An 18,822-nucleotide genomic window follows, 5' to 3' on the forward strand; every position below is an offset into this window, starting at 1 on the left:
CAAAAGCATCCAGTGGTTGTGCATTAGCATATTAGACACAAAAATGACTAATCGATTTTGTAATTCAAGAAGTATAATTTAATTTTTCAAGAAGTATAATGCTGAATCTCAACGTGTTAACCTACCATAAGCAAGCAAACCTAGAATTTGAATAAATGGGACATTCAGTTTCCTCAATGTACTATAGGTATAGGCAGGCTTAATCTAGCTCAAAGTCTGAGAAGAACAAAGAAGCTCAAACTAAAAACGAAAATTGGCAATTTGTTGTAAGGATTAGGCGGCTTAGGGAAATTGCAAACATAATGGAGGTGGAGGTCGTGCCTCGCTTTTATGCTTGCTGAAAAGTTTTGACACTGTGACGAATCTGACGATCCACTTCTGGCCGTGTGCGCGTCATATCACAGATTATGTAAATACGCTGGTCTATGGACATTGGTCATGTCATTGGGCCGCATAGGCCTAGCCTATTTTATCGGTGTTTGTTAGCGAAGTAACTATTTCACCATAAGTAGGTCACGTAGCCTGCTGTTAAAGATAGGCGGATAAGTTAGGAGAAAGGGCAGCCTAAGTAAAAAATTGATTTTAGCTGTTTAAAGTTTTATTGGAGTTAGATTTAGATTAGGCTGTAGATTTAGGGTAGCTTTTGGTAACTTTGTTATAACTTCTATTTTAGGTTAAAAGAAGCTTTGAAAAGTAAGTTCGAACACACAACTTTTTCCGGTGAAGTAGTGGCAGCTTTTTGTTAGGTGAGGTTAATATAAAGACTTAGGTGTTGACTGTTGAAGTAGAGTCGTAGACGGTAGATTTTGTCCACGCTTGGATCTTTTGGGCCGCTTGGATCGTAAACGGGTTCGGCCTTGACCAAATCCTACTGTATATAGATTATGCATAGGTGGGCAGTGCCGCTATAGTACTATAGCACCAAATTACCAATAGGAGTGCTAACTGAGCACATGCTGAAATGTCTTTGTGACGTCACCAATGGCAGCCTGCTGGTTTTCATGAGCAACCTGCTATCCGTGACGTCACATGGTTGCCAGCACCCTGCTATCGGTGACGTCACGTGGTTGCCTATCGGAATACCACCCTGCTGTTCGTGACGTCGGCAGCCTTTATTTTTTATATTGTTTGTTTTTCGCCGTTGACTGTTGGGAGCGAAAAATGTATATAGGCTAGGGCCTAGCCGCTAGGCCTAGGCTGAAATGAGGATGTTGTTAGAAGCTGCCTATACAGCTATGCTGTTGCTGAGGCTGCAAGATTCGGAAAATCCGGTATGTAGCTGTGATGCAGAGACACATTTAGTTGTGATGTTGTACATTGACACCTCAAGTCAATTGAAGCAGTCGTGCAAACAACCATAACTACCGGTATGTCTGTATGACTGTATGTGATATGTTTGTTTAGATCAAGGGTGTCAAATTGAAATGTAGGATCGCATTTCAAATTTCAGGTAAGATGTAGGCTGCACCTACATTTCAGCTTTGCCAAGTCATTTCAAATAAATTGACCTTATTAGTTTGCATATTGTCAAGCATGGCTGGGTGATTGTCGTCTATGCTAACATCGGTATTGTCATAGTGACATATTCTTTTACGCCTGTTACCGAATATTTTTGCTTTCAATTGCTGTACATTAAAATTTTTGTTACATAGGTTTTCTGCTTTGTGAAATGCTTTAATATTTAAGAGAAATGGTGAAATTTAAATTGTCGGAAAGCTGTATTGAAACCTCAATGGACAATGTGTTACAGTATATATCGCAATTTCAATCCTGTCCACTTTGTCCTCCGACCTTGCTGATAAAGCAAAGCTTGCAGAAACACTTTCTTTCCACTCATTTTCATCAGGCAGTAGACATGAATGTTTCGGGAAAAGCAGGTATATAATTCTTTATGTATATAACTTCACCATAATGCAGAAATATTCCAAACTTTGTGATTGCTTTATTATGTTATTTGTGGTGTGATTGAGATTTTATGATGTACGATGTGTGTTTGTATATTTCAGGAAGCAAATATTTAGGCATTTTGTACCCAAAATATCCCCGGAATTGGTAGCTTTTTTACGTTTACAATTTGCTTTCCCTACTTTAACAACCTGGCTCTGTCACTGTTCCCAAGTATGTTAGCATTCACACATTGCGATGAAAAATCAAAATACTACTAATTTCATATCCTTGGAAAAAATCATGCTAACTTGTCAAGCATACCGGTATGTATTGGCTGAGAGGTTTTCTGATTAAATAGTAATTTTGTGTAACTAAGTGTAACATCCTGAGGAGCAAAAAAAAACTACAAGTTATCGAAGAATTGAGTTAATAAGCTCCCAAGCCTCAACCATTTTAGTAGTTATTTTTCATACTAATGAAAGCACTTCCATTTTTTGAACATCATAGTCATTGTTCAATCCAATGTGTCACGTTGCTGACTGTACTTGTTGTGTATAATATAAGAATTTTCAATATAGATGTTTTTCCATTGCTGTTAACAGTTTTCTTTTTTTTTAGTTAGTTGTCTTCCTTGTTACAAGAACTGCACGAACACAGAGAAACGAAACCATTTTCACTGCTGCATGTGTCCAGCAGTCATAACAAGACGTTACAATTTTAAATGTCATCTAGGTAGGTTTTACTGTGTCATTTGCATCTTTCTGTTTCACTGTTATTCGTAAATACTAATTCTGTTTTCACTATTTAAATGCACGAATCGGATGCAAAAGTGGTTGGAAAAAATTTAAATGTTTTTGACTTCTTTCAGGCTAACTCTATTTATTACAACATGCATAATTACACTTTTTACTAGCACTAGTAATGTGTTAACTTAATTATAAGTAGTATATTTTATAGCTTTGTAACTATTTGTTTGTGTATTTTATATATGTTGAACGTTTTTCAGAATTATGCTCAATGGCTGGAAAACGATTGTTTTCAGGGGATGATAAGGTATCAGATGATGCACAAAACTTTTGAAAAGTATGTCTGTTGTTGATAACCATTTTATTTGTTATCGCTATACAACTACAAATGTTCCTTACAGAATATGCAGTATGTACACTGTACAGGGTTCTATTAGGTTTATACTTACAAACTATTACAGAGTCCACTTCTATATGGAAATGGCTCATTCTGTGCACAATGTGAATATGTGAACATACTGCATACCCAATGTACATGAACATGACGTAATGCAACTTTAGTTATGATTGCATTTTAGTTGTGTGTATTGTGCATGCCTGACATCCTTGTGTTAATACTCTGTGCAATTCGCCTAGGACTGCAATTTTTGGTGATCCCCAGACATGTCTCAATAACCAAATTATACTGTATTAAAGTTATTAATCACTACCATGTATCTTTAATATAGCTGTTAAATACTCAGTGTAAATGCTATTGACATTTGTTTTCGATACATAAATATTGTGACATAAAGTGAAAAAATACTTTTGGAGTAACATGGCAAAAATTAGTCATGTCCATAATTACGTTTGTAATGGTGGGGTGCAATAGCTGTGATCATTTCTTTTAAGGTATTCATTCTGTGGCATGGATATGGTTAATTTCATGTTTATTAGCCAATTATCCATTCATTTGGACAATGAAGAAATTAATGCAAATTGCATAAAAAAAATTAAGACATCTTTTCCTGACATATATTATGACCAACATGGAAGGGTCATACCCTCAATGACAGGTATCATAAGGGTATAGTTACTTTGTTGTTGTTGTTATTGGCATACAGAATGCATACATAATAGTTGTCTTTTAGATCGAAAAATAATCAGTGATCCTGATCTTTCAAGCAAATCCAATCACTCTTCCGTAGCTTTGCATGTGATAAACCCTAGTTCAGGTGTCCCAGTTATTACAGCAATGACGACAACTTTGACTACTACTGGGTCCCTTTCCAGTCAAGTCCAGACACTTCAGTGGTCACAAGCTCCAGATTTTACTTCCACTATTGAGAATCAGCATGTGTCCGGTAAAATCGAAAAAGAATATGTTAGCAGCAAAAATCTTTGAAATCTGGAAAACTTACTCCATCAAAATTTATTGGTGCGTCATTATTACTGCAAACATACTTAGAATGAAATGCTTGAATAAGTACAATTAAATAGGTAATTCAGTCCATCACTGGACATATCCAGAATTTAATTGTGTGATTTTTTTTGATGCAGACATTAAACATTTGTGGGAATCCAAACACTCAGGTAGAGTTGAAGTTGTCATCGGAAATATGGCAATAAAAACAGATTCAATGAAACGCTTGCAATCTGCTTGGCTTGATGACGATGTTAGTTTGGCGTTTTTTTGTAAATTTTGCTGAAAAACTTTAACATATTGCTATTCTGTTCAATTTTATAATTTCTATGATAACTTTGTTTTTAGGTTATGGAAGGAGTATTGAAAGCCTTGGTTTTAAAGGTGATCTTTATTGGGTTTGGAATAAACTTACATTGCTTGTAGGGTAAACACAGTGCTCAACTTTTTTGGGTTTTACAGGCAAAGAAGAAGATTGTTGTACTGTCACCCATCTATTCTACAATGTGGTTTTGGAATGGGCGGTTCCGGCAATCTACCGCAAGCAAACTGGTAAGCTGAACTTATGAAGTTTTTGGATCAGGGGGAATGCTTAAGCGTCTGTAATTTTGAAGCCTAACATATGCCTGTAATTTATCGAATATATAAAGAAAGAACCTTTTTTTAAGGAACTTATAATAATAATAATAAACAACAAACTGCTAAACTTTGGCACACATACAGTAACAAAAATAATAAATTTATTACAGTAATATCCACTTAAAGTTAGCAAGTGATGTGCAGGTGGTAATAAATTTTTTCGGACATTTCCTGATCTATATGCAACAACAGTTATGATAGCCATGAACGTTGTTAATAGTTGTTGTAAACTGCACATTAACAGTTTAACTATCATGATCTAATTTTTGTAGGCCAATGCTATGATTGATCAGTCATTTATCACTGTGGTAAATGTCCATGAAAACCACTGGTTGTTGATGGTCAGTAAAATTTGATAAATATTGAAGTGAGGAAACTTACTGGCTGACTGCTAACCAATTACAATTTTACTTTTCAGGTTAAAAGCAATGACACTAAAACTATTTACGTTTATGACTCGTTTGGAAAAGAACCAATGGAATATATTCCTCGAATAAAAAACACTTTGGGTATCACTGTAGTTGTCATGTTAGCGCCTGTTTCATAAATATAAATTTATGCAAAAAGTAATTCTATTTGTAAAACAATAGATCATTTTTTCGACACTATCGAAAAACAACATCTGATTGGAGATACTGCTGCAGAAAGCGTAACGAACAAAAGGACTTTATGAATTGTAGCCCTCTTGCATTAATGGTAAAGTTGCAAAACACTGTTTTAGTTTTATATAATCCACTTTGGATCCAGAATATTTTTAAACCATTAAATTGTTGTAGGAAGCAGAACGTTATTTGTGCCAAAATTTGTTTGAAGACGCAGATTTCAAAGCGGATTCAACATCGTGTACTTTGTACAGAGAGAATTTTGGCAACTTATTGCTCAATATGACAGGTAAGCATTATTTCAAACACAAACAGCTAGGGTTTAATGGTGCTATTGCAGTGCTTTTCTCCTATTTTACATAGAATTAGAAATCATTGTACATAGTGTCGACCATTTTGACAAAATGCTAACGCAATAATGGAACATTCTTGTAATGTAGATAATTAGATACACCTGTGCTGAATTACAACAATAATATGGAAAGCATGGTTGTTGCTTAATGTGACATGTTTCAATTACATTATTAGATGAAAGTTGTTTGGAAAATTACTGTCTCATGTGTCATGATGCAAAATCACCAAAATCATTTCATGGAGACACAATAAATTGGGTATGATTCCTATGAAGTATGACAGAAATGTGCCATTGGCGCATTTGTTTTTGATCAAGTTGTGTAATGTGACAGTGATAAGAATCCACTAAGCTAATGAAAGTGTGAAATTCAATTAATTACTTAATCATATCTTGTAAATTATAAGAGCGATCAATTTTGCTATGAACATTAATTACTGCAAAGGTTACAGTGCTTGCATTTCCAGATTTTTGAGGATAAATACATTGAGAGATGTGATTGCAAAAAAGTAATCCTATGTATTGTTTTCTAAGGTGTCCTGTGAAGAATGTAGAATTAAGGTGGTGCCATGAGATTTGTCTGAAAGGTTGCTGTTTAAAGAACACATTTACATGTCAGCATCAATAACAGAAAAGTTGATTCATATGCACATTTCATTGATTGTATTCTTTTTCTTTTTCGAAATCACTTTTAATAAACATCATCCACAGAAACCTAAGATAAGCAGTTTATAAACCAGGCAAACAGGAAATAAAGTTGCAATATTTTACATGCATCCGAGAATAAACTGTATAAATACCGTTTGTGCTTGTAAAGTGCTCGTACTGAACAGAAAAATCCATTAAAATGAAATTGCATAGTTGACAAATAGTTGTTCCAATGGAAGACCGCAAACAAACTTGGTACATTTCAATACAACACAGTGCGACAAAAGCACTAAACAATCCAGTACCTTTAAACTTTTTCCCAATGAATCGCTTCCATTTAATTTTGCTGCGTTTATCAGCCACTGAGGGGTGAGCGCTTAAATTGCCGGTTTTCGCAGCAAAAATAAAATGTTCCATAGTTGATGCTAAACCTTAAAGAACTTTATTCAAAATCATTCCAAGAAAAGATACGTACCCAAGAGGAGGTTCATGAAAGGGAACCCCGATTTACAATAAATAAAGAAGAAAAGCTGGTGCAAGTTATAATAAATAAATAAACAAAGAATTAAGGCTTCAGTGAACGCACGATTTGTTGTCAAAAACTGTCATAGCCTACTTTCAAGTTGGCCTACCGTCCGTACCTGCACATGTCCTACGGTCAAGGGGCAAAAATAAACAATACTACAAAATAAAGATACTATCAGCAAATCAATATGTGCTACAATATCAGTAGGCTACTTTGTTAATGTAAATTACACTTTGGGTACTTAAATGAATATAATAAATTCTTTTGTGCACTTTTTTTCTAATAAGAGTAGCAGAGTACTACTACTCCAGCAATGGGAGGGCTGCTGTTGGTTACGTCACGGTGAGCAGCCTTGGTGTTACGTCACGAACAGCAGCCTGGCAATCATTGAGCAGAAACCAATAGCAGGTTACAGCACCTGCTCTTTCGGTTACTACCCCGCCTCATTACCCCCCAAATTACTGTACCGCGGTACTTTTTCAGTGACGATATCGGTACCGTCGATATGTTCAAAGTACCGACTGCCCACCTCTGGGATTATGGCACTTTCTATGATCGTGATCTTGTGTTTATACAACATTGATGAATGTGTGGCGGCCGGGCCACGATATTGGACCATTTTACTTTAATTTTTCATTTTCTCACTTAATTAAAATTCTGTTGCCATGGCAATGCCCTGATGAGCTTAATCTGAATGGATTAATGAAACGTTGGCAAACGATAAAGTTCTGTTTTTCATCAGTTGTGCTTATATTTGATGATTATTATGTGATGGCTATGTCACGCGTCTTGAGTTGTTTTGTAAATGCTGAAATTTTATTTTGGGATCTTGCAATTCAGTTGTTGACCAGACTTAAATTCTCCTTAATGACGTTCAGATAAATTACCTCGTTTGAACTGGTGTGCCATATATATACTGTTGTAATGTTTACAATCTTTCCTTTTACCCTTTTCACTTGTTACCAAACGCAATGTAACATTCAGTAAGCTTTGCCCGAAGGTGAAAGCCATTGTGTCTGATAATTAATTAATAAATAAAATGGGAACTTTATCATTTAGTAATATGCATAGACAGAATTCAAGCAACTAAACAGCATAGTCACGCCAATATTATATTACACGGTGTCGATTGTAACCACCCCAGTATAGGAGTAAATTGTTGTTCACTGCTTATGGTAAAATGCCAAATCAAGAAAAACTACACTGTCGAGTAAAAATGTTATCGGAATAGATCTCTTCACGGTTGGTGTTTATTTCAAATTAACTTATTGCAATTTTTTTTCGATATTGTCTATAGCTTACTTCCAATACTTAACTTTCCAAAATATTGAAATTTTTTAACTAAAGTGGTAATCAAGACATCTGTTTCTGACTTATGTCATTACAACAGTGTGTTAAATCATTATAATAACACTGTTGTGCTTTATTGTTGCAACGTGTAATAACCCACTCCACACTGGCTATTCATGCTAAACTGCCTGATTGTGAAAAACAACCCAGCTATAAGTCGTCGAAGTTTGTTGTACTGAAGACTATAAGCAAATTATGGAAATGCACTTATTTCTGCAAGATAACCTTCAATAACAACATCATTCGACAATTTTTTAGGAAATGCTAAGAATTTACTTTCTAATTCACATAACCCACTATTTTAGCCCGAAAATCTATTGCAACATATAAAAACAAAACTTAGGTCATTTAGAAGAATAAGTGATGAAAGGAATATTAATTATAGCGGAAAAAAAGGTTTATTAAAGCAAAAAAACATGTAACAATTTTCCCCGTTCTTTCCAAACCCACTACCGTTATGCAAGATCGAAAAATATGTTTTAACTATAGCAGAAGATCAGCCCTCGAAATAACACTGAAAACCCAATCGAAGTTTGAAAGGATCAAGTGCCCCAAGAGAGATTCCATTCGCAGCAGGGTGGACAAAAATTAATTTCTTGTTTGAAAACTATACTCAAGTATTCGTTCGCAAACAAATCGCATAATGTCACTAAAAATATGCCAACTGTCAAAAGAAAGGTTTAAAACATCTGGCAATGCATTGAAATCTTCTTGAGTCAACTATCCGTTCTCAAATCATTGTCGTTTGAACAGTTATCCAACAATCCAAGATATTTTAGTTTATAGGCGCCAAGTGCTACGTTTAAGTAAAAATCGTTACTGAAAATATTCAAGACAAATACAGGTTCTTCGACTGCGATAAGTCAACTTATTTACGACACAAGCAAAAAGAAGTCAATCAGCCTGCGTAGCAAAAAGAAGACTTCTCAATCAACACCCTTTCCTCTCCCATTACTTATTATAATAAGTGAAATAAATTCGCCTGCAATATATGTCTAGCAAATGTTTTGGTGAAAATGCAAAGTCTATTATGAATGAAAACAAAGGTTTGCACGTATATAATAGCGAATAGCAATAAGTTCTCAGTAAAAGGTTTAAATACAAAGTAGTATCAATGAAAAAATGAGCTGGATTATTATATATTTCAATTGATAAAAAAAACATATATTGCACATTTTCGTTAACAGATGAGTGAGCGCTTTTTCAAAGGTCGATGAAAGTGAGCAACGGGGAAAAAGATGAACTAGGTTAAGTAATAGCAGAGTACATGTGCAACCAAAACCGTTGACATACCGTTCGTTAATTCTACAATACCCTAAAATTACGAAGCAAACTAGACTTGCTTTAACTCAGATATTGATTGTAAAAGTAACGTGTAACAGTGTGCGTTAACCAAAGCTAAAAAAATACAGCACCATTACAGCAACGTATATGCGTGGTATTATAGTTTCCAACACGTTTGCATAAGTAAAAGGTAAGACCACTCCACGACAAGAGTAGTGCAAAGACTGGGGTGTAGCGGCCGAAAAAGTGGGTTGGTGTTCACGAAGCATTGTATCGCAAGGCGCAAGTGCATGTGATGAAGCCCAAGCACCTCAAAATGCAGGGCTGACTTTACTTGGCAGATGACTTGGAGCATCGGCAAACATGTACTTCAGTCTAAAAGCCTCCGCCAGGAGCAATTTAATTTCTTCGTCACCCCAGTGATGTGTTGGGACGTTTTGAATCATCAGCATTAACCCCTGTATTAGTTAAAGGCTATATTAAAGGCCTTAGAAAACTACTGTAAGTAAATAGTCCATATGTTGCGAACTTATCACTCTTGAAAAAAACGCAAAGGAACAACTATGACAAACAAAGCTGATTGTGGCTAAACCAGTTTGATGATGAACAAGTCGAGCATAACGGTTAGAACAACACCTGAAAATCTTTTTCTGAAAGCAACTGATTTCTCCATTGTTTCAGGAATGCTGCGCACGTGTAAAGATGGAAATCGGAAAATCCATCTGTCTCTGCTAGGTATGTGTCCCATAATCGTATTGTGCATCTGATACACAATTACAGAATTTAAAAAGTTTACTTCAAATGTATATGAATGAAGTCTTTGAAACAAATTTGATGTTACCGTAATGGAATTTCACGCATCAAAAGATTATTCATCCAACGAAAGGCAAATTGCAGGTATTCGATTTGCTCAGCTTCCAAATGTGCATGAAGCTCCGCTATGTTAAAAATGAAAGCTGTTCTGGATGGATTCAATCAAGCTTAGCTGCATAAATTGTACCAAATGCATTATGCAGCCTTAACGAAACTCACCATCAACCCTCTTTGTTAACTCCCTCAATTTGTTAACCTTGTTCTGAACTCCCGGTTGTGCAAAAGTGTAATTGTCTTGAATTCCATCTAGTAAATTTCCCACACACCAATATGTATCTGCTTCCATCTCCTTCAGGATTGATTCCGGTAGGGCGGACACATCGTAAGTCTCGACGTCGCAGCCTTCATCTTTAATGCGAATGCAACTTAATGGCTAAAACTTCATTTTACAAACGCGTTCTTTTATTGAAATTAACTGTATGACGATTGATGATGCTCTTTAAATTACCCAAACGATGGCACTGAATGTTACACTATGTAATTTACGTTGATGCCAAACAAGTACAACAGTTATTTCATATCATCTCTGGATCATACTCAGTTACTGGATCAGTCAGTTATATGAAAACAACAGGCACAAAAAAGTTATCAAAGTAAACTTCAAGCATAATGTGGTGTAAACGCAAATTTGAACTAACAGTCACACAGACATACCTATCTGTGCAGTAAGGAAGACTATGAAAAAAGGAGTGACCAGGTCATTAATGCCTTGCACATAACCACTTGCAGGATGACGTACCGCCCATACAAACAAGAGTCGTTCAAAAATCTACTCATAGAAAGACTCGGACTTGTTACTTGTTTTGCAGTAGCTATTAAAATTAAACGTGAAACACCACTTCTAACATATGTTTTACTTACGTTTTGTACTATGGATTGCTGAAATAATGGAATCAGAGGATTGGTTCTTGGTATGTCAATGTGTATCTAGAGCAGAGCAAACAGACATCACAAGTCAAATTTTGTTGAGATTGTTTACTGTAATACAGATTTTTTCTCCGTTTACACAAAGTTTGCACACTAAAATTCAGACCTGTCGAAAAGTGGTTTGGTACATGGGCTGCTCCCTTGCTTCATAATACTGATCAACAAAATTAAAATATTCACTTCTCTTCCGAGTTAATACAATTTGCCGCCTGTCTTTGTTGGCGGGTAAGTAACCCTGTGACAAGAAATATCCTAAATAAAATATTAATATTACCTTCCCAGTCTCTGAGGCAGGTATAGGAAATCATTCATGCTAATTAATTCTGACAACCACCATCAAGCCACTACCTTCTTCAGTTAAGATAGGAAAACCTGTGCCAAATTATGATTCAGGGAATACCATACGAAAAAACCCAATGAAATTTGAATGAACCACGAAACCTCAGTATGTTGAAAAACACATGAAAACAATTTCTAGATCTGAAATCAGCATGATTCCTAACTTCATTAGAAGCCATAAGAAACATTATTAACGTTGAAAAAATGAGGAAAAAAGAAACATTTTAAGTAGCGATATAAAATATACAAGTATAATATACATGGTGCTTTACATATACAGTATATATATATATGTAAAATATTCATAAAAATACTAACAGAAAGTAATTGCCATGTAACAGCTCTCACACATGAAGGAATGCCTGGCCAACTCAACTTCCTTAGTTCATCTACAACAAACATAACTTATGCTGATTAGATAAAATGCAAATAATCCCACATGATCTATCGTCCTCAGTACAATCAGACAACATGTTTTGCAATGTAAAATAATGAAAACCTTAAAACAGTTAATACTAAAGATTAAACAATGGACACCCAGTGAGCAGTGTTGTCGTTATTATTGTATCAAAAATTTTACCTAGTACAGTGGGACCTCGTTAATCCGGACCCCGATGAACCGGAATCCACGCTATCCGACACAAAACTGCCGGGAACGGATTTCTTCCTATGCATTTTACCCCTTTAATCCGGAAACCCCGCTGTCCGACTCCGACACAAAAGTTTTGGAACAAACGTGCTAAATCAATAGCAATAAAATCCGATAAACCGGATTATTAACAGTTAAGCGAAAATGATTCACGATTGTCCTAATACAGTATGTTAGTTTGTTGACGAAACAATAGCCGATTATTATCTACGCATAATTACGTTGCGTTGCATAATGACGTTGTAGCAGCGGTGACGGTCCTATTCGTTGTGGCAAGCCACTTTGTCAGTTACAGCTGAGTAAGCTGCACAGCTTTTTAGTCATACTATGAAATACTGTACAGTATTTTAGAAACGAAAAAATAAATTGTTCATCAACACTAACAAACAACGCTTCCGCGGTCGCAAAAAAATACGTACATTACATAGGTTGAGTGCGGCAATCTATTGAAGACATACTGCTGCGACTCAATCGTGCTATCAGCTTTTGATATCGCATTGCGCAAAAATTGGAAACAGGCCTAAGAAAGTTCTAGACTGCTGGTCCCGCCGGAATGCTTCGCCATGCAAGAGCGGTTGTCAAACCGATTTGCGGCCGCATGTTCGTCACTTCTGGCTTAGAGCATTCGTCTTTAATACGGTGGTTCTGGGGTTCGACACTGGGTCGGATCATACAAAAAATATAATTTTATTTTTGTTGCTGTCCAGCCAGAAACTCGGTACTTAGAATTGGAGTAAGGTGCATACTGCGTTTTGAACACGGTGCTGCATTTGCAAGATTGATTGATTTTTTACTTTCCAATAATCCGGATACCCCGCTAAACCGACATTTTTTGACGAAACGAAGTGGTCCGGATTAACGAGGTCTCACTGTATATCATATCACAACCTCACATACCTTGAAAGTTAAGATAACTCAAAGTAATTTAATGTACGCTTTGACTTGGAGTTAATTAGCTCCGATCATACACCCTCTTACCTAGGTCAGTAGAAGTAGAATTTATTACTTGATGAAACTTCTCAACTCGTGACTTTTCTTTTGTTATGTTGCCAGCAGACATAGGCATTCGAATTGATTGCGGTTTTGGTGCAGATCCGGCACTTGCTATGCCTACAACAGAGAAGTAAAAATGTTTTTAACTTGCCTTCCAAATAAAATTTAACCAATAACCTTTAACTCAATACTCAGTTGTACAATTCTTGACAATATTTGTAAACTACCGGTAGGCAGGTAACCAAATGCTTTTGTGCATTCCAAAATTTTTTCTTGTAACAGCACCTACTGTATTACAGCAACGGTTAAACAATACAACTAATTTACTTGGTGGTAAAAGAATTATTCGGCTTGAGTTTTCAGTGTTAGATTTCCCATTAACACCAGCATTTTCATCAATGTTTGAATTTTCCTTTACTGAGGGTGGATCATTGTCTACAGAAACATTTTTCAATGAATCAGCAGTTTGAGAATTGCTCCTTTCTATCTGCTGTTTTGATGTTTCAGTTCTTGTATTTAACTCAGAGTCACTGGAGCTGTCTGGTAAAGTTCGTGTAGCAGTCCCAGGATATTTTCTTCTTGGTTGGAATGTTTTTACAGTGAAAGTAGGATTTGTATATTTGTTTTTATCAGTTGATGGAGAAACAACATATAAAGCTCCACCACTAGTGGTAGGAGGATCAGGAAAAAATGTCGTTTGTGATGCTGACTGAGATTGAGCATGTTGTTCAATTACCGCTTGAGCTGTGGCTTGAACCTAGACAAATGCAAAAATAGCAAACTAATATAAATCTTAATACCCTAACATCCTTTAATCAACAGAAGTGGGCGGCTCTTTTTTTAGGAGCGATATAGAGAGCAACGCTCTGTTGTGGGAATGGAACCACGAGCGGACTCTTTTTAAGAGTTATTTGCTCACCAACCTTTTTTGGTGGAAATCTGCAAAATATTGGAAGGGACAGATATGAAAGTGCAGAAATGAAAATGTGATGAAATAAACAAATTCGCTGTTAACTACACCCGCTTATTTAATCGGAAGACCGAAATAGTTCAAATCTCGTAATAAAAATTTGTTATTTGTTTTTAAGGTTGTTGTTGCCCAGACAATCAAATTACATTAAACACAAAAATTCTTGGAAAATTTTTAATTTTAGCACTGTTTATCACTCGTATGGTGGGTTTATTCTTTTGTAGATGATAGCCTATTCATGAGTGATTTGAAACCGGTATCGAAGCAATAACCGAAAAACTTATCAGTACTTGATAAAAATGATTGTATGGAAATTACTAAGTCTCTCTTTTATTCCAAATTGAATACCTAGCCTACATAAAAATTTCACTCCACGGAGCATATTTATGATGAAGCTATTATGCCTCATTTTTGTCCATAAGTAAAAGTTTAATATCGTTAGACATTTTGCATCTCAAATAGATTTGACATGATGTTCCTCTGTTTGCAGTGTGTGAAACGATACGAAGAAATTGACTATGAAACAGCCTATTGCCTTTAGTCTCGCAAACGTAAATAATAATTTGCTGACTTAATTTTGGTAACACATTGTACTGTAATGACATAATTCGTAATTTGTATTTTGCTTCAACTTCCAAATTTCATCCAACGTGATAAATATTGGGGGGACATGTCTCCTCAATAACCCCCAGGATTTCCGCCCATGTATTATTGCATTTTTTTGCGCTTTTGGCAAGCTGTTTAGTGGATGTAAACTAGAGGTGGGCATAAGTGTGATTTTGAGCGTGCTCCTTTTTAAAGGATAGTTGCTAGTTTGTCTTCTTTTGCATATGCAACACTGTAAAAGGCACAAATTGGATACAAATAGTTGGATTGAAAAAATGATACGTTTTTGGACTGACACAAAACTACAATTTTTTGAAGTGAATAAAAAATGGCTGCTTTGAGACTAATTTCATGCACAGTTTTTGCTCCGAAAATTAATGGCAAAAAATAAACAACATGACATGTGACAGTAAACACAGCATGACTGAACCATGTTATGGTGGTTCAAAATACGCTTGGTTTTTTAAAAGGAAAAGAATGAGCCGAGTGGTTATCATGGTGTCAGAATCTGCTTCACATTGCCGTTATTTTTACAACTTAACCGTGAAAGTAGTGCTGCACGTAACTCGAAATTTAATTATACAATTTACGTGCCACATGACCGAAAGTTATTACATAATTTTTACAGCTACTGTTCGCATTATTTATGGTAATACTGTGATATCATTGTTGCTTATGGGCAAAGCAGGTTTATATCACAAATAATTGCTTAATATTGAGTTTCAGTTTCACAAACTTTGTGTTTCTTTTGGATAGCTCAGTCACTAGAACTTTTTCATAAAAAATCATCGTTTTGTCTTGTTTTACATTAATGACAGGCTGAAATGTAAGTAAAGTTTATTAACTGTAGTCGTTATTAATTGGACTTATTTTCTGACAAATGTTTTTCCAAACTTAATTGCTTATTGTAACTCTATTGACATTGTGTGTAGTCTATTTTTGCACTAGACACGAAAGCCATATTTCGCATGTATGATACTTCATGCAGTTTTGTATCATTTAAACAGTGTCACTACCATACTTTCCATACTCGATTTAAGGTCGTAGCAATATTTATCAAAGGCTGATTATTACGTCACATGACAAACATTATTTTCTGCTATCGCCCATATTTGGAAAACGGCAACGAAGAACAAGAGCCCAGTGCAGATATCGCACACATTTCAATTGCATTTGAACAATGAATGCATACAAATAAAAAGCTAGTTATGGATGTTTTGTGTGCATGAATATGCCAAAAAAGGTAGATTGCATAATAACGTAATTTGCGCAAAATGTTCATAAAAGCAGCTTGGTTACATAATTAAGTAGTAATTATCAATAATGTGCAAGCCTGTTTGCAAGCGAAAAAAACTAAATTGTTAAAAGTTAGCATCTACAATTCTACAAGGTTCGTAAGATTCTACTCGTCTATTAACCATTTGTGACAAATAGGACTAAAACAAAATTCTTGAGCATGAGATTCATGGAAATTTTCCATAATATTTACAACAAATAATCGTAAGCAATTACAATTGCAGTTTGACAAACGTTTTACGAGGCAAATTTGCAACTTACGATTTTGATTTGTGTTGGAAAATGTAATGGAGTGAAAATATTTTTTAATCGATGAAAACAGGGAGAGAACTCAACGAGCGCAATCTTTATTTTATGGAAGAATGAAAGCACAGGTGACACTCTTTTTTCATTGATAAACAAAAGCATGAGCAACTGTTCTTTATTAAAGAGCAGTTGCTCAGATCTGATAACCAATTATTTAACATTGCAACAAACTGCATATCATTTTCAACGATAATTCATTACACTAAATTCGGATATGATCACAAAACATGAAATCTTATGTTAAACACTTGGTACATCAATAATGAGTCCATCTACGATACATTCCATTGTAGTTGTTTTATCAATGCAAAATTAGTTCTAATAAATGTAATCCATATACTACTACATATAAAACATACTACCTGAACATAACAATAACTGAATACTTCAGTGATCAATGAAACCCACCTGATCTGGACTAAAACCCATATCCATATTTGTAAGAGCTGCTGTTCTTAGCAAATCATCATCCGCGGCATCCCATGCATCTTCTGTATGGTTTTCAAACTCCTTAAATGTAAGTTTGTGACGTGGAGCATGTTGTGGAGATTCGCTTGCCACTTTCTTTTGCAAGTTTGATGAAGGACTACATTCATCAAATAAGGTTAAGTAACGCATTATACATTTTTACAAAAAATTTTGAATATCAAAGCACATGTCTCCATAATGATATTCAAATATGTAGTATGATACATATAGCTAAATACCTTGATGGGAATCTTACATTATTATAGCTTTACGGAGTGTGTTTCACATACTAACCTTCCAGAAGCGGACCTTGAAGATCGTTTCCAAAAAGGTTTCTTCTTTCCATCATCAGCATAACGACTGCTCATGATGAATTTAATAAAGTTCTGTTTGTGTTGGATCTGGTGGCTTGTGGCAAATTTGCCGCCCAAGCTACAAGAACTACCTTGGAACTTTTTTAATATAATATGATCTAACCTTGTAATAACAAAAAATTTCTACCACATAAAAACTTAGGCATTCCTTACAAACACACAGCAGAAGAAAAGTATATTTAAGCTAGGCTTACTCCACATAGACCCAAAACTTGGTCACAACACTAAGCTCATGAACGAATGCAGGAAATATTAGTGAGTTCTAAACCTGTACTTTTTTAAATAAAATAATTAATTCGTGTAAAAATCATGACAGGAATAGAGATTCTTTGATTAATCCTCATGGGCTCAGACTCCAATTTTAGGTAACCAAATTGACATAACCACGATTGCCTGTAGTGCAAGTAGAAAAACCTTACACTGTCTGGAACTCTGTCTGAATCGCGTACGGTATCATAATACTTATCCTAAGACTGTCTGAACAATTTTCAGATTCACACTGCCTGGATTTTTTGGCAATGACGCCTATGGAAGTTGAGAAGATAAATAACTAATTGGCCAAAAGTATGTTAACCAGCCATAATATTTGTTAAAAATAAGATTACGAGACTAAGTTACATTACATTAAAAAGCTGAAGTTAGTTGTTTAGCTGCATATAATGCTTTCCAATTATTTTTAATGCTTTTTAAAAGATGAAAGCACTGAAACAACAGCAAAATTGTTATATTTTGTGTGCTCCTTTAACAGCAGAATCTTTTGTTTTTTACAGAAGAGGTCCGGTTTTCAGTTATTGATTTTAGCATGACAACAATACAGCATAGAGTAGAGTAATGGTTCATTTTTAATAAGGCAAGTCAAAGTAACATGTTTGGTCAAATTTTCTGTAAGCAATGATTTAAAACTTGTCAGTACTCGGTATGTATATTTACATAGCCTAGGCTACCTAGTACACCTAATGTTAATTTTACGGCATCTTCACTCATTTACAGAGCTACAATGATTTACGCATAACTGTCAACCATGCAGTTCGCAAACGTACACAAAACGCTGCCCCATATCGGAAGTCGCGCCTGCTGAAACCTGCGCTTTACTTTGCACTGCTGTGGTTAAAATGCCTAGCACAAATTAAAATACAGTAACAAAACCAGAAAACACCAAAAACCGTTTTTTTACCAAAACGTAGCTTTCCGACGTTTAGCAATATAATGCTGTACTGTATTCTTTTCTGACGACTGCCTTTTACGATGACGTTGTTAGAGACGAGATGTTTTTCGATGTTTCAAGAAATGTGGCGTGTTCTGTTTGACGTCAATTTGGAATGATCAGCATATTGGCAAAAATAGCAGATGCCACTCCAGAAATACCAAATCCTCTAGGCAAGGTTCAATCTACTATTACAGCTCATATAAAATACAAATTATGACACACCACAAGTGAGTGGCAAAAAATCCAAATTTTAATGTATGATAAAAAAATCCAAGATATAAAATTGTAACGAGATCTCACAATGTAACGAGAATGAATATGGAGAAAGAGTTATGAGAAGGAAGTTCTTGACCTGTTATCTACGAGTGTACTCTTCTT

At 35.3% G+C, this 18,822-nt stretch overlaps 3 protein-coding genes and 1 long non-coding RNA gene across 9 annotated transcripts; 3 read left to right on the forward strand and 1 right to left on the reverse strand.

Annotated features, from left to right (window-relative positions):
* The first annotated feature begins 367 nt into the window (after nucleotides 1-367).
* LOC143447125 (uncharacterized) lies at nucleotides 368-17,274 on the forward strand. Its single transcript, XR_013114028.1, has 4 exons — nucleotides 368-746; nucleotides 16,314-16,463; nucleotides 16,787-16,999; nucleotides 17,130-17,274. It is a non-coding gene; the product is annotated as an uncharacterized LOC143447125 (long non-coding RNA).
* LOC143447122 (uncharacterized) lies at nucleotides 1,165-2,921 on the forward strand. 2 transcript variants are annotated; one of them, XM_076947064.1, is made up of 6 exons: nucleotides 1,165-1,271; nucleotides 1,405-1,450; nucleotides 1,751-1,877; nucleotides 2,007-2,210; nucleotides 2,506-2,619; nucleotides 2,894-2,921. In XM_076947064.1, exons 1-4 carry the CDS (start codon nucleotides 1,203-1,205, stop codon nucleotides 2,125-2,127), a joined length of 363 nt encoding a protein of 120 aa, XP_076803179.1. In that variant the 5' UTR covers nucleotides 1,165-1,202; the 3' UTR covers nucleotides 2,128-2,210; nucleotides 2,506-2,619; nucleotides 2,894-2,921. The 2 variants fall into 2 exon arrangements, with proteins under 2 accessions (XP_076803179.1, XP_076803180.1); XM_076947065.1 differs by lacking the exon at nucleotides 2,007-2,210 and having other exon boundaries at nucleotides 2,894-2,904.
* On the forward strand, nucleotides 2,953-5,838 carry LOC143447121 (uncharacterized). 4 transcript variants are annotated; one of them, XR_013114026.1, is made up of 9 exons: nucleotides 3,909-4,050; nucleotides 4,173-4,288; nucleotides 4,384-4,419; nucleotides 4,498-4,587; nucleotides 4,947-5,015; nucleotides 5,093-5,183; nucleotides 5,265-5,370; nucleotides 5,488-5,565; nucleotides 5,805-5,838. XR_013114026.1 is itself a non-coding variant. In XM_076947061.1 (8 exons), exons 2-7 carry the CDS (start codon nucleotides 4,232-4,234, stop codon nucleotides 5,345-5,347), a joined length of 426 nt encoding a protein of 141 aa, XP_076803176.1. In that variant the 5' UTR covers nucleotides 3,909-4,050; nucleotides 4,173-4,231; the 3' UTR covers nucleotides 5,348-5,370; nucleotides 5,451-5,565. The 4 variants fall into 4 exon arrangements, 3 of the variants coding, with proteins under 3 accessions (XP_076803178.1, XP_076803177.1, XP_076803176.1); XM_076947061.1 differs by lacking the exon at nucleotides 5,805-5,838 and having other exon boundaries at nucleotides 5,451-5,565; XM_076947063.1 differs by lacking the exons at nucleotides 3,909-4,050; nucleotides 4,173-4,288; nucleotides 5,805-5,838 and adding an exon at nucleotides 2,953-2,970 and having other exon boundaries at nucleotides 5,451-5,565.
* Nucleotides 8,917-17,294, reverse strand: LOC143447119 (TBC1 domain family member 22B-like). Of its 2 annotated transcripts, XM_076947058.1 has the most exons (12): nucleotides 17,158-17,294; nucleotides 16,804-16,981; nucleotides 13,545-13,974; nucleotides 13,203-13,334; nucleotides 11,894-11,964; nucleotides 11,343-11,471; nucleotides 11,171-11,236; nucleotides 10,964-11,078; nucleotides 10,469-10,657; nucleotides 10,278-10,374; nucleotides 10,073-10,199; nucleotides 8,917-9,894 (listed from the first exon to the last, which is right to left on the reverse strand). In XM_076947058.1, the coding sequence occupies exons 1-12, from the start codon at nucleotides 17,229-17,231 to the stop codon at nucleotides 9,748-9,750; spliced, it is 1,755 nt and encodes a 584-aa protein (XP_076803173.1). In that variant the 5' UTR covers nucleotides 17,232-17,294; the 3' UTR covers nucleotides 8,917-9,747. The 2 variants fall into 2 exon arrangements, with proteins under 2 accessions (XP_076803173.1, XP_076803174.1); XM_076947059.1 differs by lacking the exons at nucleotides 8,917-9,894; nucleotides 10,073-10,199 and having other exon boundaries at nucleotides 10,278-10,397.
* Nucleotides 17,295-18,822: the final 1,528 nt, after the last annotated feature.

This window comes from Clavelina lepadiformis, chromosome 2, assembly GCF_947623445.1.
Source record: "Clavelina lepadiformis chromosome 2, kaClaLepa1.1, whole genome shotgun sequence".
Classification (NCBI taxonomy): Eukaryota; Metazoa; Chordata; class Ascidiacea; order Aplousobranchia; family Clavelinidae; genus Clavelina; species Clavelina lepadiformis.